This window comes from Barbus barbus (assembly GCF_936440315.1).
Source record: "Barbus barbus genome assembly, chromosome: 6".
Taxonomy (NCBI): Eukaryota; Metazoa; Chordata; class Actinopteri; order Cypriniformes; family Cyprinidae; genus Barbus; species Barbus barbus.
This window is the reverse complement of record NC_136734.1, coordinates 10,310,327-10,335,512: the sequence shown is the minus strand read 5'-3', so window position 1 is coordinate 10,335,512 and position 25,186 is coordinate 10,310,327. Positions and strand designations below refer to the sequence as shown.

At 36.4% G+C, this 25,186-nt stretch overlaps 1 protein-coding gene across 1 annotated transcript; it reads right to left on the bottom strand.

Moving 5' to 3' along the window:
• Nucleotides 1-4,368: 4,368 nt before the first annotated feature.
• LOC306870696 (fermitin family homolog 3-like) lies at nt 4,369-24,293 on the bottom strand. The gene is made up of 15 exons (XM_079418119.1): nt 24,101-24,293; nt 22,839-22,963; nt 19,827-20,060; nt 19,521-19,637; nt 19,131-19,305; nt 18,773-18,875; nt 18,520-18,627; nt 18,223-18,351; nt 12,758-12,804; nt 10,924-11,048; nt 10,740-10,846; nt 9,309-9,524; nt 8,273-8,397; nt 5,357-5,498; nt 4,369-5,242 (listed from the first exon to the last, which is right to left on the bottom strand). Exons 2-15 carry the CDS (start codon nt 22,960-22,962, stop codon nt 5,063-5,065), a joined length of 1,932 nt encoding a protein of 643 aa, XP_079274245.1. The 5' UTR covers nt 22,963; nt 24,101-24,293; the 3' UTR covers nt 4,369-5,062.
• Nucleotides 24,294-25,186: the final 893 nt, after the last annotated feature.

Here is a 25,186-nt window from a genome sequence, read left to right as displayed (position 1 = left end):
TGGCTCAACATAGTGGAAATCTTGCTTGAAAGCAGCCTTTCTCCTCTGTGCTGAGAACACCACTATTACAAGCTGTCAGCAAATCCTCCCTAGACAACTGATCAATCACGTCATTAATCCTCTCCTCTGATAATTCAAGCTAAGCAAGCTTTTCTTTCAGTTTGCTAAGAAAATAAGACTGCCCAACGTCATGGATATTTTGAAATTCTTCAACAATGCCTTGAATAGTAGACTCAGGTAATAGCAATATAGCTTGCAGTTTCAGATAGAAAAGGGTTAAATTTCTTAGAAAAAGATTCATCCACAACTTCAGGAAACTGCACGCCCCTTTCCGCCGATTGGCCAACCAAATCTGAGCCTGTGATGTCATCCTCAGTTCGTTCAGCAAAATAATAGTCCTCTTCTGCTGTACGGGGCAGGTCCTAGATCGGGCTTTCCTCTGTGTAACCTAAGGTGTTTCACAGAAATATTTATTTCAGAAATGTTAATCAGCACCCAGCCTGTTTTATTTAGCTGTGCGCGTAGTTAAATCTGTATGTTGAAGCTGCTCTACCCATAGACAGCACAGAATGGATGAGAAGCACAGATAAAAAATAAAAAATAAAACATTTTTTTTACATATTTTTTTGGTAAAAAATGATAACAAGTCAAGCTCACGCAGTTAGGACAATATACATTTCGTTAATTAATTATTTACTGTGATTCATGTGAATGACGTCTGTTTTTAGGCTGCCAAAATGTAAATGCCTTTATCAGGGTCGCGTCAGAGCGCACAATTTTATTTTATTTATTTTTTTTAACACGCAAAAAATAAATTATGTTTTTGAGAGGAAAATAAAGAAGCCTAGTCTGATTGTGGTATATAGGCTAATATAGGTTAAGCTATAAACAAGCCAAAACAAAGCATGTGCACGATGCCACGGTGAACGGCTGCGCTGTTTGCAATGAATAGCCTATAGTAACAAAACTACTACAGGTGCATCTCAGTAAATTAGAATGTCATGGAAAAGGTCATTTATTTCAGTAATTCAACTCAAATTGTATTAAATAAATTCAGTGCACACAGACTGAAGTAGTTTAAGTCTTTGGTTCTTTTAATTGTGAAGATTTAGGCTCACATTTAACAAAAACCCACCAATTCACTATCTCAACAAATTAGAATACTTCACAAGACCAATAAAAAAAATCATTTTTAGCAAATTCTTGGCCTTCTGGAAAGTATGTTCATTTACTGTATATGTACTCAATACTTGGTAGGGGCTCCTTTTGCTTTAATTACTGCCTCAATGCGGCGTGGCATGGAGGTGATCAGTTTGTGGCACTGCTGAGGTGGTATGGAAGCCAAGGTTGCTTTGATAGCGGCCTTCAGGTCATCTGCATTGTCGGGTCTGGTGTCTCTCATCTTCCTCTTGACAATACCCCATAGATTCTCTATGTGGTTCAGGTCAGGCGAGTTTGCTGGCCAATCAAGCACAGTAACACCATGGTCATTGAACCAGCTTTTAGTACCTTTGGCAGTGTGGGCAGGTGAATAAAATCAGCATCTCCATAAAGCTTGTCAGTAGGAGGAAGCATGAAGTGCTCTAAAATTTCCAGGTAGATGGCTGCGTTGACTGTGGACTTCAGAAGTGGACCAACACGACCAACACAGTGGACCAACACCAGCAGATGACATGGCAGCCCAAATCATCACTGACTGTGGAAACTTCACACTGGACTTCAAGCAACATGGATTCTGTGCCTCTCCACTCTTCCTCCAGACTCTGGGACCTTGATTTCCAAATGAAATGCAAAATTTACTTTCATCTGAAAAGAGGACTTTGGACCACTGAGCAACAGTCCAGTTCTTTTTCTCCACAGCCCAGGTAAGACGCTTCTGACGTTGTCTTTGGTTCAAAAGTGGCTTGGTAGCCCTTTTCCTGAAGACGTCTGAGCATGGTGACTCTTGATGCACTGACTCCAGTTTCAATCCACTCCTTGTGAAGCTCTCACAAGTGTTTGAATCAGCTTTGCTTGACAGTATTCTCAAGCTTGCAGACATCCCTGTTGCTTGTGCATCTTTTCCTACCCAAATTCTTCCTTCCAGTCAACTTTGCATTTAAAATGCTTTGATACAGCACTCTGTAAACAGCCACACCTTTCAGTAATGACTCTCTGTGACTTACCCTCTTTGTGGAGGGGTTCAATGTTCGTCTTCTGGATCATTGCCAGCATAAACTATCATATATTTCAGAGATATATATATGTAAAAAAATCAGCTCAGGTAAGTGTATTTCCAATACATTCTTGTTCTCTCTCAAAAACGCTCTAACATCACACACAGACGGAAACGCAATCAGGTGTACAGTTAATGGTTAATTTTGTGACTTTATGAGAAGGATTACAATGAAATCTCAGAAGATGCAAATTTCAAACATTTTTCATGTAAACTTAATTTACAATCACTCTCTGGGGCCAGAGTTGTCTATTATGTTGTCCACAAGGGGGAAGCCAGAGTCCTGCATGCGGGCGGGTACACGCAGGTGAACTGCTAATATTTGATGTAACAGGTGGAATAATATTTATGTGTAGGGTGTGGTGCAGGTGCGGGCCAGATGGTGACAAGCACGGGCAGATTGCGGGTCCAATAACCAAGACTATTTCGACACGGTCCAGTACATGCTGAGCAATGTAGCCAATCGCGCTGCCACTGATTGACAGCTGTAGTGATTATATTAAAGGGGGCGCTCTTTGCTTGCTTTCTGTATTTAATATATTCTGTACTGTTCATATACTGGTACAGGGAATTAAAACCCACTAATCATATCCATATTTCTCATAATAGGCTCATAATAGACCGTTCTATACTCACCTCTCCGTTGAATGGATATTAGGTGTAGCTTCAACTACTCTAGCTCTCTTCCCTGTGTCCGTGCTAATTCAGTCAAGTTCTGACCACTTGAAACTCGAAGTAAGGATTTATTTAGGTTCTGATAACTAGTTATTTAAGAATTAATTACTCAGAGACTGATTTAAAAGTTTAACAAATCACCAGTACAATGGTTTCGTTTTATTAAAAAAATACAGCAACTCATAAGTGAATAACAAACGAGAAGTCTTCACCACGCAATTTGCCGGCGACGTCCATCTCTGTCTTCAGCCCTTTATAGTCTTCCATCCACCTGCGTTATTCTTGTACGTATCGTCTATCTCCCCCCGCTGTCTGGGTTGGTTTCAGTTCCTCGAGCTGGCAGAGACCGTGACCCTTCACCCAGATACTGCTCATGGCAGGGTTAACAGTTCAAATACAAAATAACAACTTCCCCATTTCTTAGATAGCAAGCATGCCTATTATTAATTTAAACTATTGAAAATTGTAACACCTCATTTCACACATATACTATATATTCGTAAATATAGGTGTCAAAACCATACACTTCATATATAGCAAATATGAATAACACCTCATGACTTGTAATCATTGGTACAACCCTCCCCACTCTCCAAGAACTGTACTTATCCAGAGTGAGCAAAAGGACTGGCAAAATCACTCTGGACCCCTCACATCCAGCACACTCCCTCTTTGAACTGTTACCATCTGGTCGACGCTACAGAGCTCTGAGCACCAGAACGACCAGACACAGGAACAGTTTCTTCCCTCAGTCAATACATCTCATGAACACTCAATAATAAACGTGGAACACACAACTAATACATTATCCATTCACCACACTCACTTATTTTATTTTTATTTTTCTCATTTCTAATTTGCACATACTTGACCTGTACATACATAGTTGTCTATATTATATATTGTTTTTTTTTTTTTTTGCTGCTTTGTACATTTTGGTTATTGGCTATTTCTTGTTATTTTGTTTTTATTACCTGTGTCCTGTCCTGTTGCTGTCTTTCTGTTGCACTGTGGAGCTTCTGTCACTACAACAAATTCCTTGTATGTGTAAACATACTTGGCCAATAAAGCTCATTCTGATTCTGATTCTGATTCTGATGACTTTGTTTTGACTAGAAGGTCCAATTGTGCAGAGCAGCCAAAAGCGTTTGCTTGAAGTCATTGCTGCCAAAGGAGATTTGACCAGCTATTAACAAGGGTTCACTTTCATTTTCCTCCAGCACTGTGAATGTTTAATGGGTGTGTTCCATAAAGACACAAGAAATTAGAATTTGTGTGTGTTATCAGCTTAAGCACATGGTGTTTCTCTATTGTTGTGACTTAGATGAGGATCAGATCACATTGTATGGCAAATTACCAGAGAAAGCTAGTTAATTCCAAGGGGTTCACAAACTTTTTCTTACCCCTGTATACTGTGTATGTAATGGTATGCTGTTATTAACAGGAGACAGGAAAATAAAAGTATATTTCATGTTTTTAGGAAATGTATTGGAATTGTAAAGAAATAAAATATGATTTCGTCTCACATCTACAAAACAACGAGTAGATGTGCGTATATAGAGTTTTTGCCATTTATAATTGCAATTTAAGAGTAAAAGAGCTTCCTGTGCACTAAAATTTTGCAGAATGCAGAATTCATTTTAGTGCACAGGATGCTCCTTTACATGCTCTGCTATACACAATACTTGTGAAACTTGCACTGTGGTTTCCTGCTCGAAATTATGTCACCACAATGTACCCTTTTTAACACTTGAGCTGCAAATCAAACATTGTAACGTCGATTGGCAACGCTGAATTTAACACATACATATATTAATACAGCAACCCAAATGTTTGAACTCTGAATTTAAGAACAATAAAGAGCCGAGAATAACAATCAGATGCATAAGAATTAAAGCAAAAGGTTGTCAAGGTTTTACAGTGAAATTTAATAACTACAATATATGGTGTTAACAGTAAAACTGAAAATAACCTACAATAAAATGCTCAAAGCCAATTAAAACAAAGACAGAGAAACATCACAAAATGAAACACCTCAGGTCGCACAAACGTGTTAAGACACAATAGTGTTTTTTTAAGAGAAATATTTATGAATGGCCATATCTGTATGTGTATTTATTTTATTTTTTGTCAGATCTTCTTCAGTCCATAGGTACACAGACTTTTTTCCCCTCATAGAGCTTCATGGCCACCTGTCAGTTTGTGAAACATCTCTTCATTCAGGATGTCACTCTGCTCCCGACTTCGAGTGGACATGAAGATGTAGCCACCGATGTACTCGTGGACAATCTTACAATCAGCTGTCACACAGCTGAAGGCGATGTTCACATTGCCATCAAACTCAATGGCAACCTGGTAGAGATATGGCAGGAATTTATTATTTTATACTGTGATATTTATATTAATGTGAGAGCTTGGAAAAATTGACAAATCTCATTGGTATAGAAATATATAAAGCCGGATTACCTGTTTGATGTCCCAGTTGACATTCCACTGCCTCATGGTGTTGTATCTCCAGGTTTTCACAACATCTCCAACACTAAGGTCAATGCGGATTAAACGATTATTGGCAATGCCGAGAACCTCGTCCTTACGGCAACCCTTAAACCTTAGGTGGACAAAAATAATGTTTTTTTATTTTAACGTTTTTTAACTTATAATGTGATATTATTTTGGTTAAATTATGTCACACTGAAAATTCCAAAAGAAAAATTGCACTTTAAATACCAGGATAATGTACTTAAGTATGGAATGTTGGACACTTCATACACTCAACTGTCACAAGGAGGCTATCACACTTGAAGATGCATGACAAAATAACATTTAAAAATGTATGCAATACACAGTTGAGTATATATGTATAAAAAGTACACAGTGTATAAGTGCATAGTGTATAGTGCATCATTTGAGGTGTAATTTGTTTTATTTGTTTCTGTTTCCTTTGTTGCCTTGGTTTCTCCCGCTGATCATTTCTTGTCATGGATACCCATGTTATTGTCTTTGCTTATATAGTTCCTTGTTTCTCCCCTTGTATATATATAACTTTCTGAAGAAAAGTTTTGAAATAGCAACTGTAAAAAGGACCCTAAGCATACATGGAATGGTAGAGCTAGCACAACGTTTTGTCCTTGCTTTGAATAATAATGAAGCTGAACAATTAGACAGAAAGAGAGACCAAACTTAAGTTCAAGAGGAACACTGAAAAGCACTGAAGATTATATGTTCCATAATAGTTACACTTTATTTTGATAGTCCACTTTAGACCTTCTTCTTATTATAAGTAACTGCATGTCTACTAACTCCAATTAGAGTAGGTATTAGTAGACTGGAAACACTTTATTTTAAGGTTCGAAATTAGGAGTTTGTTGAGGGGAAAACTCTTAGTTAATCATGTATATGTGTTCCCTAATCTTAAGTGTTACTGGTAGACTGTTTATTAGTAGATTAGGGCATGTATAATAAATTGGCATGTACTTGCAATCTAATACCAAAAGGAATGGTAGAACTAGCATAATATTTTGTCCTTGCTTTGAATAATGTCAAATTACTTTGCTTCCTAAGGTGGGGGAAGTGAATGTACAGCACTCTCTTTCACTTTCAGTAACCATGACTGAGGATCAAGGCATCTAACCTCATTGCTCCAGTTGGTGCTGGAGCAAACGGCTGCCCACTACTCCAGGTGTATGTTCACAGTGTGTGTGAGCTGTGTTCACTATTCACTGCTATATGTGTGCACTTGGATGGGTTAAATGCAGAGCAGAAATTCTGAGCATGGGTTACTATACTTCGCAACATGTCATGGCAATGGCAGAACACTAGCAACGTCTTTGTTATTCTTCCTAAATGAAGATCCTGTAACAATGCAAATGCAAGAAAGCGGTGTATCCAAGAGTACAACGGACTTCTTTCAAAGACTGAAGAACAAATGCAGTTCATTATGTAGATTGTCAGAGAGCACTGAAATCTGTTTCTAATTTCTGCTGCTAAAGCACATTGGATTGACATCACGATCCAGAGCAGATCACAATATATCAATATATTTTTTTATTATTTTATTTTTGGCATTTTATGCTTTTATTTCAATAGGACAGTAAGTGGACATGAAGCAAAGTGGTACAGAGAGGGGGCGGGATCGGGAAAGGTCGGTGAGCTGGGACTTGAACTCGGGATGCCTGAAGTGCAACAGCACTACATATCAGTGCGCTGACCAAAAGGCTATCGCCGCCAATGTAATTTAACATTGTAAGACTAAAAACACTGTTCTGTGTTCTCATTTTTAACCTAATTCACAGTTTGCTATTGGTTTTGTATAGTTATTAATTACATGCTGTTAACTTTGTTGAGCACACCCCAAACGTTGTCCAATCTCAGCAAAATTTAGTTTGTTTCCATTTCTCATGAAGGAGAGTTGATTAGGTGGGTGAGAGCAAAAATTTCAAAAGTCCAAAAATAAGGGCCACCCTACCCATGGATGCGATTTGTGAAGAAACAAGGAATTTTGTGTGCGGGAGGTTGGGGGGATACATCCAAAATCAACAGAAACAACCAGTTTTAGCATTTAATGAGATCTGTAATAAATGTTTAAATGTCATACTTTTATGAAAATGACTTTTGCAGATCAGCTGAACTCAGTGCCCACTGGGGAATCTGTTAGAACAGCCTCTAATTCACCAAATGCAACATGAAATGCAGAGATAACGCACAGTTTAACTTTGCAGTATCTAGTTTTTATGGCTTAAATTAATTTATTCCTATAAACTACAAAATATGTGGAAGACTGAATCTTTGCAGTATTTAAAGTAAATTCATTAATGACGTATGTTCTTGCTTCGGCCAGAACCGGGGCCTATACTATGAAGCTGGTTTGGCTGGCTAGCTAGGTAAATTTCAATTTAGTTTGCACCAACTATGGGTTTTAGGCACAAGTGGTTTGGATTTTAGCGGTGTTCGTTGCCATAGTAACTTATGCTCCACAGCTAAACTGCTCCTGGGCAGGATATATTCTGGTTTAGAGATCTCAAACCGACATTTGACCAAACAGCTTCGAGCAAAGTGACACAAAGCCACCCCCCAGTTTCCCTTGTTCCAAATTAAAAGTCACTACATAGTAAAACATTTTAAAAGATAAAAATCTGGCTTTTAGTGATGATTATTTATTAATATTATAATTATTATAGAATTTATATAATTATTATCCTTTACACAAGCCATTTTAGTTTACTAATTATTATTAAGGTTTTATTTTAAATTAATATAAATGTATACATATAATATGAGGTATAAATAAGCTTTAGAATCAACAGATAAAGCTTTAAAGCTTTAAAAATAGGTGCATGATACCCCTACAGGGCTCTGCCTACAGAGAATTTTTACTGAACTCACCTGACTACAATGTAAGAGAGGCCAAAGTCAGGCAGAGCCTGCCAGATCTGAAGGAACTTCTGAATGGCATCTGTTAATGAGAGCTGAGCTACATTCTGATAGGCCTCCAGGATCCTCGGCGTGAGCTGAACAATTAGAGGGAAAGAGACACCAAACTTAAGTTCAAGAGAAACAAAAAACACTGAAGATTACATTTTATATAATGGTAAAATTTTATTTCAATAGTCCACTTTAGAGATTTTACTAATTATAAGTAACTTTGCAACAACTGCATGTCTACTAACTCTAATTAGAGTAGGTATTAGTAGACTGGTAACACTTTATTTTAAGGTCCAAATCTTACTATTAATAGCGGCTTATTATGCATATTACTAGCATACTGGCTGTTTATTACTGGCTGGGGTGGTGATGGCGCAGTGGATAAGACACATGCCTTTGGTGTGAGAGACCCGGGTTCGAATCCACTGTGAGACACCAATGTGTCCCTGAGCAAGACACTTAACCCCTAGTTGCTCGAGAGGCGTGCGACCTCTGACATATATAGCAATTGTAAGTCGCTTTGGATAAAAGTGTCAACTAAATGAATAAATGTAAAATGTAAATGTATTAGTACTTATTAGGCACATATTAATGCTTTATTCTGCATGACCATATTCTAGATCCCTTAACCCTACCAACACCTAAACTTAACAACTACCTTACTTACTATTAATAAGCAGCAAATTAGGAGTTGAGGGGAAAACTCTTAGTTAATTGTGAATATCTGTTCCCTAATCTAAAGTGTTACTGGTAGACTGTTAATTTAGGGTTAGGGTTAGGGTTAGTATTGACATATACTTGCAAAGCTACTGATAGTTGGTAGAATGTCTGTCGGGGGACTATTAAAATAAAGTGTTAGCAGATATTAAGCAGACAGTCCACTAATACGCCAATGACTGCTAGTTTGTATATAGTTGCAAAGTAACTTATAGTTAGTGGATTAGTGTTGTATAATGCAGTAATTAACCAGTTCAAACATGTATTCTAAATGTGGTACCTGCTTGGGTTTGTACTTCTTCTGGTAGCGTGGAGAGACAAGGCTGTGTGTATTGATACTTTCATCTGTCTGAGCTGTGTTATTACTAGGTGTGGTTTTCTGCATGGCCAAGAATGACTGGATACTCTGCACCTCACTAGAGAATGAGCTGTCAGCTAAAGTCTTGCCCTTCGAAGCCAAACGACATGCTGCCATCCATCGGCTGTACTGCTGTTCCTAAAATAAGACAGAGTCAGAGTTTTTCTGTAGTTTTATGCAACATAGACACAATGTACTTCTGTCCATTTTTGGTGAACCTGTATTACTCACTGTAGACCTGGTTCTACAAGGGTGCTAAGGACATTTTCTGTGGTGCCATCAGCCAATCAGATTTCTTATATTAGATTTCTTTGAATGTATTATGCTATTTAGAATTTCCAGAACTGAAAGCTCATATTTCCCATGGTGTGCTAAATGAAATGCTCATATCTCCAGCTGAGAAATGTCTCTGATAAAGAGACTACATCCAATATTCCTGGCATATTGGAAAGATCTAACAGTTTTATGTATCGAATCTAACAAAGCCATTGGCACCAGTTGCCGTTAGAATCTACTAAGGCTTTCCCAAAAGCTTAAGTACACTAAAAATACCAAGATTGTTTTACATAATATTTTTGATGTATTTTCTGATACATGAAGTGATAAAAACAGATGTCTAAAAACCTCTACTTCTAATATGTTAACAAAATAAAACATAGATGTTGAACCTGGGCGTATCCACTTCTTTACTTGAAATGTATGAAAATTCATGGATATTTATTTAGATAACACATAATTTACATATTTAAACAGCATTTCAGAAAACTTATAATTAAAAAAAAAAAAAATTGTCACTGAGGGATGTTTACACAATGATGATTGTAGTAAAAACTTGTTTCTTTCTTATTCTTTTTCATTTTTTTTAAACGTTCATGTACAGACAACAATGTTGTCAAAATGACCGCCGTTCATATGGATCTGTGAAAACTACTAAAATGTTGTGTTATGCATGTCAGGCCAGTAGTTGGCGATGTCACATTATAAAGAAACACTACATGCCTACACACATACGCTTTCAATAGAATGAACATGAAAGACGATCGGGTATAATGTCACCGTTTCCACAAATTTGTGTTTTCGTAGTTTACAATGGAGACAATAACAGTATTGTTTTCAAAAAATTGCAGTTTCATGCCCCCAAAATGCCATTGTCATGTAAATGAACAGATAAAATGTTTTTCTTTTTTTTTTTTTTAGGTTAAAATGGTGTCGTGTAAACACCCCTTAGATTATAATGTCTGAAAGCTTTTATGTGATGCGTTACTGCCATGTTATTGGCTCATTAGGTCTAAATTGGCCACTGCATATACTGATGTCAGTTAAGCTGTTCTACACATATAATTATAGACTTACATGCTCACAGCGCAAGTACACCTCATTCATGCCCTCTGGCCCGGGTATCAGCAACCTGATACAAAACTTCTGCCCAGCAACACTCACATCAGGGGCCACCTCGCAACCTGTGTTGATGAAAAAGCTGTTGTGCACCTGTGTGATGTGTATGTACACATTTTAACATCCATGAGTGTGTGATCACCTTTAAGGTTCATTTGTTGAATTGGCTCTTTAGAACTCTCCTCTTTACTCTTATAGTAGGAGATGGTCGTGTCCTTAAATGTAAACCAGTATTGTTTATATCCTTTCAGAGTCAGTCTCTTCGGTCTGAAAAAAAGGTGAAACCACAAGCATATTAGTCATAAAAGTCAGTTTTACAGTGGTGGCCAAAATTATTAGAACTCTAGTATTTTCACCAGCTGTCAGTTATTTCTATATTTTGCTGTAGTGTGTCAGTAGGAAATATCCGTTATTTTGCCATTGATTTCAATAATACAGTGAGATTTTTGATTGCACAAGTCGTCTGACAACAGCCAGTACTCCACACAGAGATCTGATCTCATCATCATCCAGTCTGAAGAAACAGAACAAACTGAGACAGGTTACACTTTATTTTAAGATGTCCTTGTTACAGTGTAATTATACATTTAAGTACTGAGTAATATTAATTAACTACATGTACTTAATATATGGTTAGGTGTTAGGATTAGGGTTACTTGCATGTAATTATGCATAATTATAATAGTAAGTACATATAACGTGTAACAAGGACACCTTAAAATAGACAGACTAAATCCAGGAGAACTATGGCAACATCTCCAAGATTCTTCAAGAAACCTACCTGCAAAGCTACAGTAAGGCAAGGCAAGGCAAGTTTATTTATATAGCACAGCTCATTCACAGTGGTAATTCAAAGTACTTTACATAAAAGGAAGTGAAATAGTCATTAAAAACAATAATCACAGCAATAAAAACAAGGAATTTAAAACAAACATTACAACTCTTCCGCACTAAGTGAAAGAACCTTCCAAAACACCTAACTATTTCACTACTTCACCCCCTACTTACTCTGACCATCATAAACCAAACAAATAGAACTCAGAGGTCCTACTTTCAACTGATTCACCAACACACTTTCTTTCTTTGCCCACATTCTCTTTACCATCACAGCACTTACTTTAACCTTCTGTTTAAACTTTTAAAATTTATTGAAAATGAATTTAAAACAGTTAAGGATAGAAAATTATTACATAAAATACAGTGCAGTCAGTTCGGACAGTGCTCATTCAACAAATGCACAGCTAAACAGATGAGTTTTGAGTCTGGATTTAAATGTGGCTAATGTTTTAGCACATCTGATCTCTTCTGGAAGCTGGGTCCAACTGCGGGCGGCATAATAGCTAAAAGCGGACTGCCCTTGTTATGTGTGAACCCTTGGTGTGTCTAACTGACTCGATCCTAATGATCTGAGTGGTCTGTTAGGTTTATATTCAGTGAGCATACTGTTAAAAGTTTTAGGCACTTGTGTAAAAATGCTGTAAAATGAGGATGCTGTCAAAAATAATGTCATAAATTTTCTTTATCAATTAACTGCCTCAGTTCTTCTGGATTTAGTCTGTCTCAGTTTGTTCTATTTCTTCATGTCATCCCAGACAGACTGGGCGATGATCAGATCTGTTTTCAGACTCTTTGTGCAAACAAAAATCTCACTGGATTACTACAATTAATGGCAAAATGAATGTTTGGAAATGTGAACTGACATTTCCTACTGACACACTACAGCAAAATACAGTGGAAGTACTAGTGTTCTAATAATTTTGGCCACCACTGTATTTGTATAGCACTTTTCACAATACACATTGTTTCAAAGCAGCTTTACAGACTGGATTACTATATTGTGGTATTTATCAATTGCTGTCATTACTAATTACTAATTAACTTTAGTAAGAATTAAGAGTCATTTAATTTTGTTAAAGATTTAATAATATGAACATTGTGGTATTTATGTGGAAGGGGAGCTGGGATTTGTGTCTTACCTGAATATTTTCAAGTAGTCATGTAGTTCTGGCGCTGTCATTGTTTGCTGTGTGAACACTTGAGATGTTAGATATGCAAACCGTTCACAGCTCATCAAAACAGTGATTTTGGGCTGTTTTGAAACACCTACAGTAGTATATGAAGCTCTATAAATGCTACTGTATCATATTTGATAAGCAAAATGATGATACTTCTAAGGCCTCTAAATTTTTGTTACAATTATCAACATGATCAAAACTTTGCTGAACAAAACCTGTTGTAGACAGTGTGCTATGTGCCTTCTGCCATCTGGTTGATAGGTCATACTTTTTAGTAAGTAGAAGGCCTTTTACATGGAGCAAATTTTGTGCCAATATTCATCAAATCCAGTGTTTTGCAAATAAACACAATCTGCTTTGCATAGAAAAACTCGACTTTCAAACAAACGCAAAGTGATTTGCAAATACAAAACTCTATTTGAGAGAAAATGCAGACGTATGGACAAATATATGTATTGTGTGTTACAACTGTGAGACTCATTTGCCTTTTTATGAGCTGTTAACAGAGGATAACAGGTACAGATAATGGATCAGTTTTTATAGGGAAAGACTGCCTAGTTAAATGCTTAGCCATGTCACTCCTGATTTTTGAACTAATCAATCATGTTAACAACTTTACAGCACTTGTTGTGAATTTGACTGACATTGTAGTAGGGTCGCTTTGTGAAAACATCTAAATGGTTAATTATAGAGACAGTAAGACAGAAACTCACCTGTTCCCCACTCATATTGGTCTGAAAAGGTAAAGAGGTGTTTTGGGTCTCAGGAGACTAGCGTAAATTGACCGACAGCGCCATCTGCTGTTTTTGGAAAAGAAAGTTGCTCAATTGCACGTGTGAGAAAATCAGCCTGTACGCATTTGTGAGAAAATCAGCCTGCACGCATTTGTGAGAAAATCAAGCCAAGTTTCCTCATAAAAAGGCAAATTGAGTCTTTCAGTTGTAACACACAATACATATATTTGTCAATACCTCTGCATTTTCTCTCAAAGAGTTTTGTATTTGCAAATCACTTTGTTTGCTTGAAAGTCGAGTTTTTCTTTGAAAAGCAGATTGTGTTTATTTGCAAAACACTGGATTTGTTTGATGAATATTGGCACAAAATTCGCTCCATACTTTTAGTATAACTGTAAAAATGTCCACCTTAAGGGCGTGGTTATTTAAAAAAAAAACTAATTACCTTTGGTTATTAATAAAGACACCCTGACATATGTTTTTGCTGTGAAATCTTATAAAAATCTCTACTGATTTTTATAAACTAAACATGTTACATTTTATATTGTTACACTAATATAATTGAATATTTTAATTGATTTTTTCAATTAAATATTAATTAACTGAAATTAATATTTCAAGATGAACACATACTGGACTGAAGCAATTTAGGTTTACTTGTTTATCCATGCATCATTTTTAGATATATAAAATTGATCAAATATGATATTTTTGTTTGTACATCTCTCAATTAATGCATCAATATATTGCATTAAATAATCATTTTGCATCATTAAATATCATACCATTAAGATATTAATGGGGACATAGAGTGAAAACTGATCTTTATAGGCATTTTACGTAAACAGTCTGCTATACGGTTATATAGATCACATTAATTTGCGATTGAATCCAGACCTTCTGCTGTCAGTCCAAAGCTCTAGTTACGCAAGACTTAAGTCTCCTGTCTGCCTTCCCCTTTGTGATCCTCTGATCAACCCTTGGATTTGGCTGCACTAGTGGACTGTTTCTCAGAATACATCTCTCCCAAATAACTCGGATTCTGACTCTCACTTGGTTACTTTGTTTGATTAGACTGTCCTCCCAGCTCTGACTTTGGCCCGTCTCGACTCATCCCACTGCCCAACCAGCTGGAGCTCGACTCTGGACACGTGGCCTGCTGAGTGTTTTGCTTCTGAATAACTCTCAATAAAGTTTCTGTTCAGTATCTTTCTGCTTCTGGGTCATATCTCATAAAGGCTGACTTTACACTTTGGCCAGTATAAACCCAGGTGAGATATCTCCTGCCTACTCAGTGATGGAATTCCATAGAGTTATGCTGGGTCATCATGACTGAGGAGGAGATTTCTGATGCTCTGGTTTCTCGGGTCAACAAGCTCTTGGGCCAGCTTTGCTGAATCTAGATCAAGCAGAATTTTGGGATCCCAACTGCCACCACTGTTTGTCCTTCCCACAAGCCTTGGATCAACAGCTGTTTATTGTTGGGAGCCTGCTGGTCAGTTCTTTATGATTTAATGTGAAGTGGTGTTCTTTCAGCCACAGACATCATGGTGGGGTCCAAGGTGGTATGTGCGATCTCTTTCCTTAATGGATGGGTTGTGACTGGGAAGCTGGTGAGAACTGTCATGTTCAAGCATAAGATTTGTAGTTTTTAAAGCAAAAAATATCACATACATGAAAGTACAACTGCAAACCATTCATCAAAAGGAGTACAAATCCTTCATGACAAAAACTCTGACCTCGTGCTTCCAAAGAGCTGAGGTTTGAGCAATAAATTCACATGAATATAAGAAATCAAAAACTGCACTTTTAGATTTGTTTGACACTGTATGTACACTAGATTGTGTGATTCAGTATTGCTGCATGGATTAATGCTGCTTTCACATGCTATCGGAAATTTCCTATTTCCCACTTGTAAGTGATTACAAGCTTGTCCCATTCAAGTGTTTTGTTGTCGGAATAAAGAATAAAATGTAGCATCCTATTGGTTGACAATCATGTAAATATTCATCGTGCTAAATAGTCACCTTGTTGACGATTCTGTAAGTTTGGTCAAATACATGCTTATTTCACCATTTATAAAACATACAATATGCTTCAAATGATTGTTCGGGAACACTTTGGAATAGGTAACACTTGTTAACTATTAACTACGACTTTTCCCTCAATAAATTCTTAATTTGCTGCTTATTAATAGTTAGTAAGGTAGTTGTCAAGTTTAGGTATTGGGTAGGATTAGGGATGTAGAATAAGGCATTAATATGTGCTTAATTAGCACTAATACATGGCTAATATTCTAGTAATATGCATGCTAATAAGCAACTAATAAGTGTAACCATAATATAAAGTGTTACCAATTGTTCATATATAGCAATACACTACTTTAGCGACAGAACAAAGTGATGTTGTTTTGGAAAAAAAACTAATAAAGAATAAAATTTCAGCAGCAATCTCCCCTCCACCATGTTTAAAGTTTATAGCCCGCCCAACTCGGAAACTCTTGTATCAAAATTATCTCTGAGTTTCCCAGTAGTAAATACTTGAGAGGCGTTCACGCCTAATTTCCGATTAGGAAACTCGATTCCGATAGCACGTGAAGGCAGGATAATGCCCTGATTGCACAAAAATGCAAACCCCAACTCAGCAGGTGAAAGCAATGCTGAGAGAGATGTGTAAAATAACTTCATGTGTATATGGACTGACTAAAAAGGCTAGACTGCTTTATTTTGTGAAACAGGGGCATGCTTTTACCATTCCCTTCAATCATTTTCGGTATGCTTTGCTAAGTTTCTATAGGGACATCAAGACATTGAGATCAGGAGGCCTGTGATGATCTAATCAACCTTGCCATCCACCTGGGTAATCTCATAGTTTTGCATTTCAGAATCCAGGGTTCTTCCATCAGGTTATGGTTTGATTCTTCTAATTTCACTTCTGCTCCTGAGTAGTGGAAGGTGGCATCTAAGCCCTGAGCCCATGCAGGTGAGAAGGTTGCGTCTTACTATGGAAGAGAACCAGTGCCATCCTTCCAATGGTCTGTGTCTTTCTGTCTAGTAAAAGCTCTTGTAAGTGAATAACCAGGTGATTTCTGGTAAGCAGAACTTCTGTCTTATTTACCAGTCCTTTGTACCCTCTTGCCAGTCTCATTGATATTCCACAACAGCAGTCGTCAATGCTCTTTGCTCATCAACTCAGGAGCTGAGGGTAATTTCATGGACATATTTGTCTTGTGTCTGTCCAGCGGTTGGTATGATTTGTGTACCTTCGATACCTTGTATCTTTTTCCCCTCTCTCCAGGTGCACATCCAGAACATCAGATCCATGATCCAAAGTAATAATCAAAGTTTTCAGGATCACTAAGGCTACAGGCAGGTGAGGGTTTTTTTTCAAGGTTGGAACTAAACTCTACAGGACATCGGCACTCCAGGACCGACATTGCCTATCCCTGTACTAGAGCATTGGTTCACATCTATGGTTGTGGGGACCCGCAGAACTGCATAGAACTATCCAATTTTTTTACATTTCTCACACAATCACCAGGCAAATAGCCTTGCTATAGTGTCACTGTGTGTTACATGAAGTGTGGGTAACTGTATTTTGATGGTCACTTTTGAACATTCTGTTGACAGTAAGTAATGTTGCAACTACATGTCATCAAACTCTCATTAAAGTATTAGTAGACTGTCTGCTTTATATTTGTTAACTCTTTATTGTGATTGTCTCCCAACAGACACTCTACTGACTGTAAGTAACTTTGCAAGTACGTCAACTTATTCTAACCGTAACCCTACCAGTCTACTAATACACTACTAACACTCTAATGAGAGTTAGATGTGTTAGACTATAAATGTTACTTATAGTCAACAGAATGTGTTAAAGGGACAATCAAAATAAAGTGAAACCGAAGTGTGTGTTGTATACTACCATTTCCTGGGCAATAACAGAGAAATGTTCAAAATCTTTGTGATAGTAAAGACTTTCCCAAGACTTAGGGTAGCAAGACTTGCATTATGGATTGCAATAGGAGAGAAAACCAACTGAGCTACCCAAAATTCAACATTATTCAGTAACTATTGATATCTATTTAATACTAAAATAAATATTTTATTTTAGCTGGTCTGTAAAAGAAGCCAGTAGAAAAAATTAAGGTGTACACTGGAACAATCCAGCAAAAGCAAGGAACATAAAAAAATGTTTGCACGTGATTAGTTTGGTGTAGACTTGTCCTACTGTTTTGATCATGTGAATATGTAAATGCATGGTCCCACTTTATATTAGGTGGCCTTAACTACTATGTACTTACATTTAAATGTATCATTTGGTACAATGCACTTATTGTGTACATATATGTTTTTACATTGTACTTATATATTTTTTAAATACCTATATGTAATTACATCTGTAATTAATTTCTGTAATTACATTTATAATTACACTGTTGACCCATCACTTACACCTTAACCCACCCTTAAACCTACCCATACCACCAAACCTGTCCCTAACCTTACCCATATCCCAGCTCAATAGCAGCAAAAGTGTTTTGAAATACAATATGAAGTACATTGTACTTATTTTTTGATGTAAGCACATACTAGTTAAGGCCACCTAATATAAAGTGTGACCAAATGCGTGACTCTACAGAATTTGTTAAACTTGTCTTTTAAAGAGCTGTGTATATGTCATGAAACTGACCAGCATGTCATTTGCACTGCTCTCTCCTTCCATTTTCACCTCCAGACACTGTAGAGCCGAATCCAGATCTTCCATAGCTGGACAAGATGCCACAAACTGCTCCGTCAGAGATACTTTCCCAATGTGGTACTGATGTAATCACACACACAGAGATCATAAAAACATTTAAAAAAAAAACACACACTTTTTACTATAGCTCCAATTATGTTAGAACATTGTTCACAATCTCAGTGATCACAATGATAGATCATTTTTCATTTGTATGGTAAGATGATATCTGTTCTCTATCACCTATACCTGCAAGGCAGCGAAGACCATCATCTCCTCCTCAGTGCATTCAATTTCCTCCAGCAGAATGGCCCACCTTGCCTGTTCATACAACTGCGTCAGGCGTACCACGTCAGCCTGGCAGATAGATTCACGCGTTTTTTTCATAATTTTATGGGGGGAAAATAGGAAAGGACAAACATTTTAAATAAAATAAATAAAAATATATACAAGTAAATACATAAATGAAAAAGGTACAAAATACAAAAGATGATGTACCTACCTGTGGTATGATGTCATGAAAAGTATAGTATTTGAAACGCAGTAAGAGTTTATCATTTTCTTTGACTCCCTGTTGTAGAAGAGAACGGGACGAATCCAGCCACCTGAGCAGAGATTTCAGAACAAATAACCATTACAGAATGTTTTTTTTAAAAATGCATTTTATTTGGGGCATGAAGTGCAAAATGAAGCTTTTCAGCATGAGGGTGCAACAAAAAATTTGAAAAAATGACAAGGAGTGAGGCGGTGATTATTTTCTGAATGCACAATGCAGTACCTTTTTTTGCATACACAATAAGCAGTATTTCATTGAATTTAGTCATCCTGAAAACCAGATGTTGCCTAGTGTATTACCCTACCTGCTGTTAATATGTGCTTTCTCCATTATGTTAGTTGTCCGATACAGCTTAGCAATGGTCTCTGGTGCTGGAGGAGGCTGACTGACCGCCAGCATTTTGTACACAGCCTCAGTTTCAGGCGTTTCAGCAAAGAAAGCAGGCATGCCGTTGGCAAGCTTTGGGATTGGGCCTGCAACTGCACAAATGAACATCAGAGCAGCTATACCTGACCTTTACATGAGTGTGTGTGTGTGTGTGTGTGTGTGTGTGTGTGTGTGTGTGTGTGTGTGTGTGTGTATCTGTGTGTGTAAATAAGTAAATAAATAATAGTGTGTAAGCATACTTTGAATTGGGTCTTATATTTATGTGTATTGATTTGGAATTTATATTTTCTTGATATGTATTGCTCACTTGACGGAAGTGGTGCGCATGTGATATCATACACCTCTTCCCCAACATCTTTATCTTTCTTTTTCTTCTTCTCTTCTGCTGGCCATAGAAGGGATAGTTCTTCTGAGCGGCGAATGTCTAAAGAAGAGAAAACAAATGTAGTCCATGTGGTTTGGAAAAGCTACAGCTAGAGCTTTCATTCTGGTAGACACTGATCCATCCTGAACTTACTGGTCATACATTAACATAAATGTGTGCATATTCTGTATAGATGATCTGAAAGTTAAAAGCTAGAAGAGCTATAGATCATTTGAACTCATCACTCACTCAGGAGTTTGCATATCCCCATGACGGTGCGGATCATGGGGCTGGAGAAGCAGACTCTCATTCGGAGAACAATGCCACTGGGCATTACCAACCGCAGGGGTTTGTGCTGGGGTGTAAGGCAAAGCCGGGCATCCGCATGAATTCCACATTTATCCAACGTCCAGGATGGTTTCAGTAACCACTGTTGCTTCTGTTCCCACCACAGAGCATGATCGGACCAATCCTTTTTTATTTCTAAAGAGGAGAAACAAATTGACAGTTTCTCTTACCTAGTTCCTGTCCAATATGATTTTATGTCTTCCATGAAACTCAAATAAAGATGTTTTGAAGAATGACTTTAAAAATTAGAGAATTGCATTTAGTAATGTCAAATGTGGCACCATATGTGTGTCACGGGTTGCTGGAGCCAGTAGCTCAAAAGAGTACGAAGGAGGCAGATCTCAAACAAAATAAAGTCTTGAATGAATCCACATGGGAAAATCAATGAACGCAACCACTTAAAATGACATGAGACAGGACAGAGAACCAAGGGACAAATGGGAACTAATATACACAGGCTGATTAACAAAACAGGAAAATAACCAAATAAGGGCAAACAGGAACAAACAATGTGATGTTTAAATATGTGCAAAATTATTAGGGTGAGGACAGGCATAGGGGAACATTTAAAAATATATATATATAATAATAATAATATTATTCACTCATTCTCATGTTGTTTCAAACTCGTGTTTTTTTCAAATATTTTGAAGAATGTTATTTATTTGTTTGTTCACTCGTTCGTTCGTTGGTATTCCACAGAAGACAAACATTTATACAGGTTTGGATTTATACAGGTTTCCTCATGATGGGTGAGGAAATGATGGATGAGCTATTACTTTAACCCTTTGGGGTCTAAGGGTGTTTTGGGGGCCTGGAGAAGTTTTGACATACACTGACATTTGTGCTTTTTTCAGTTCAACATATAAATGGCTAAAGTCTAATAACACTGTAAACAGCACAAAGTGGGCTACAATAATATGTTTGCAGCATTTATGTACATGATTGTGTTTTTGAGAAAACAATGTTTATGTGTGGTTAGTGAACAACTAACATTTTGAAGTCACTGAAATAAGGCCATACAAAACATACAGAAAATTAGTTTACAAGACTTTTGAGAACTGGATCTTGTAGTCTAGAGTTTTTGCTTTAAAATAATGTGAAAATCATCTTGTTTTCTTACAATCTATTGATTAAAATTTTCTAAGTCACTTTTTAAGGCGTCAACCTTCACATTCACACCTGAGAAGACAAAGGCCCTCATAATGAGCTGTATAATGAGCTTCATAATGAGCCATTCAGTCATGTAAGAGTTACAAGAAAGAATATGAGGACAAAATACATTTATATATTTTTTGTTTGTAGTCTATTTAGAATACATTTAGCTATCACATAAAATAACTTGAAATTCACTTGCGAGCACAGAACATTGTATTAGGAATAATCAAAGCTGAATTTTTAGCGTCATTACTCCAGTCACACAATCCTTCATAAATCATTCTAATATTCTGATTTGCTGCTCAAAAAAAAATATATATTATTATTATGTTGAAAATAGCTGAGAAGAATATTTATTTATTTTTTGATGAATAGAAAGTTCAGAAGAACAGCATCGTTTGTAACATGATAAATGTCTTTATCATCATTTGTGTGCTAAATAAAAGTTTTAATTTGTATATATACTGACTCCAAGCTTTTGAACCTGGCATTTTCATAGTGTATATTGTTTATGTGCTCTGAAGGAAAAACAAAAACACACATTTTTAAATTCTGGGTTATTTCTCTCAGCAGATATATATATATATATAGAGAGAGAGAGAGAGAGAGAGAGAAATCAGCAGATTTCTATACATATATTTCTCATGTATTTGAGGCGAGTATTCGCAGAGATTCATGTTGTTTTATTTACGTGTCTGTGAAGAGGTGACAGAGACAGAGCCGGCGGAGAACGCACCCTGTTTATTTTCTCTATTTTTTTAAAAGCATATTGTTTTGTTGTTATTATGACTATACTCAAATAAAAGTAGACCCTTTGCAGTTTCAAACGATACCTTGTTCTTATCTGTACGATCAAAACTCGTGGAGTATTTTTAGTTTTTTTCACGTCATAAAGAAAATACGAGACAGCCCGCACCGGTGAAGGCCTCGACCCCAGGGGTTATAATGACACATTTTATGCCCTTTTTACTGGCTAGTCCAGTTGGAGTTAACTTTGTAAAATGTGGGGGAACTGTTCCTAATACATATTTAGGGTTGGTATTTAGGAAAACGTTGCCATATGGTAACAGTGTACCACAATGGAAAATGGCCAAAAAAGTTGTTTTTCTATTCAATTATGATTTTCTTTGCAATTGAAATGCACATTTCTTTTAAAAACTGATGCATCCAATCTTAATTTCCATCAAAACCTGCTATACACACACACATACACATGTACACACACACTCATTGTTATGGTCACTGAAGGCTAACTCATCCTCATTGTCATCACATGGAAAAGCCAACTCTGTGCTCTTCCTATTGCCCTTTCAGTGAAATATTGAAATTAATTGTTGCTATATGGAAACTCTGTACCATAGAGGGATATATATAATACAAATTTAGAAAACTCTTACCAAAATGGATCTGGGAATTGCTTTGAAAGACCTGAGACTTAGAGTCTGTGTTAGAGAGTTATGGACATGCATGAAATCAACAATCCTAATGCCCTTAAAGCATTGGTCTCAAACTCAATTCCTGGAGGGCCACAGCTCTGCCCAGTTTAGCTCCAACCCTAATCAAACACACCTGATCCAGCTAATCAAGCTCTTCAGGATCACTAGAAACTTCCAAGCAGGTGTGATTTGGAGCTGGTTGGAGCTAAACTATGCGGAGCTGCGGCCCTCCAGCAATTGAGTTTGAGACCAATGTCTTAAAGCCACTGCAAAAACTCTGAATGTCACTTAAAATCACAAATATCAGACATCAACTCACGTGACTTTTCCACAACTTTGAGGATGACTCCACCAATATGTAGGTCCGAGGTGACACTGATTTTAAGAGGTGGGGCCTCCGGTCCCAGTTCCTCTACATAGACGGACAGGTCCCACACTGCCATTCTAATTTGAATAGAGATGCCATGAGACGTCATGCTTCCACAATCTCAGCTATTTCCCTTTTTATAGTTTTGCATTTAATCTGTTTAACCTGCTAACTGCTGCTTTCTAACTAGATTTAATCAGAACATTTACAGATAGGTGGCTGACAAATAACATGGAAATAACATGACTTATATAAAAAGTAATACAAATTATTATTACCAATTACTGTATTTTCTAAATCGCATATAACCTTGACCAGTTGAATGCTAACATAATGTCAGCTATTTCCCTTTTTTATAGTTTTGCATTTAATCCTAGTTTAAACTCCTTAAACTAGCTTTAATCAGCACAATTTCAGATGGGTGGCTGACAAATACAAATAACATGACATATATAAAATGTATTACATTACATAGAGAGAGAGAGAGAATTTAATTTAAATCTAATTTAAATTTGGCCTTGTATAAAAGTACTTTGCATAAGGAAGGCCTTTTTAAAACTTTCCCAGCACTTTTGTTCGCTAAAATTTGCTTGATTAATTTATTCTCTCTGTAAAATAATATGTACGTTATGTTAAATAAAATTCAACTTTACATTATACAAAATTACTTAATAATAAAAAACATTAACCATTCAGAAAAAGACAAACTTAAATTGTGTAAATTTAATGTGATCGGTGGCCTTTGCTTTGCTTTAAATATACCCACACTGGGTATGTTTTTAAGGTTTATTTATCCTAAATCGTGTTTAGTAAAGTAGTTGTTGAGTTTAGGTATTGGGTAGCATTGGAGATGTAGAATATGGTCATGCCAGCCGAGTATGTGCTTCATAAGTACTAATAAATAGCAAATATGCTAGTGATATGCATGCTAATAAGCAACTAATTAATAGTAAGAATTGGTCCCTACACTAAAGTGGTACCAAAAAAATCAAACCTTTAATTCACATGTAGCAGGGTGCACCAGGAATATTGTACAGTTTTGATTAAAATAATAATAAATAAACTTAAGACATCATTATGACAAAACAAAGACGGTCTCTACGGTACGCTGTCTAGGCCTGAAGGCCTGTGAGCGTGCACCTTCTCTTCTAAACCTTACAACAGCCGTCAGACAAAACATCCTTCCTTTCTGTAGTTTTTTTTCTGTTTCTTACCTCGTATGGTTGTGGTTCCAAAAATGTTAAGCGATGTACAGACTACGCCCTTGGTCTCTAGCACTTTCTATCTGTCTCTCTCAAGAACTTGTGAGACATGTGCTGTTACTTCCTCCGTCTTTTTTTCTGTCTTTCTCTGCTGAGGGTTTCACCCCCGTCTATGTGAGTGAATGGCTCTTCTCTTTTTCAGACTGATTTCTTAAGGGTTCAGCTACCCATACATAGGTTTCTCTTCCTCTTCCTGTGATAGAGATGCACTGTTAAAATGAAGCAAAGCCATATACACTACTTTGTTTTTTCTTTATGTATGCATGCATTTATTTATTATTATTGTTTAATAGAATACATCTAGAAGAATTCTGCTCCCACAATACAGTTTAATAAATTTGACTTTTCTTAAAACTACTGCACTTATACATCAACTATTATACAGGTAACTATATAGTGCTCCCTGCTGGATAGATTTTGCAGAACTGAGTTTATTTTAAAAGGTGATTACTATTGTATGGAAGCGTATTGCATTCACTTGAGGAAAAAAAAATCTACTCTGTTTTTCTGAATTAACGAGTTAATTATCTCAGAATTACGAGATAATTTTTCATGAAAAAAAGTTTTTGCTCTGTTTTTCTGAATTAACAACTTAATTATCTCAGAATTACGAGATAATTTTTAAAGAAAAAAAAAAGTTTTTGCTCTGTTTTTCTGAATTAATGACTTAATTATCTCAGAATTACGAGATAATTTTTCATTAAAAAACGTTTTTGCTCTGTTTTTCTGAATTAAAGACTTAATTATCTCAGAATTACGAGATAATTTTTCATGAAAAAAGTTTTTTCTCTGTTTTTCTGAATTAATGACTTAATTATCTCAGAATTACGAGATAATTAAGTCATTAATTCAGAAAAACAGAGCAAAAACCTTTTTTTAATGAAAAATTATCTCTTAATTCTGAGATAATTAAGTCATTAATTCAGAAAAACAGAGCAAAAACTTTTTTTTTCATTAAAAATTATCTCGTAATTCTGAGATAATTAACTCGTTAATTCAGAAAAACAGAGCAAAAACTTTTTTTAATGAAAAATTATC

Coding starts and splice junctions, on each gene's coding strand:
- LOC306870696 (XM_079418119.1), bottom strand. CDS start 22,962: ATGGCAGTGTGGGACCTGTCCGTCTATGTAGAGGAACTGGGACCGGAG. Junction 19,638..19,826: donor GGGGATATGCAAACTCCTGA/GTGAGTGATGAG, acceptor TCTCTTCTTTAG/ACATTCGCCGCTCAGAAGAA. Junction 10,847..10,923: donor TCAACAAATGAACCTTAAAG/GTGATCACACAC, acceptor TCATCAACACAG/GTTGCGAGGTGGCCCCTGAT.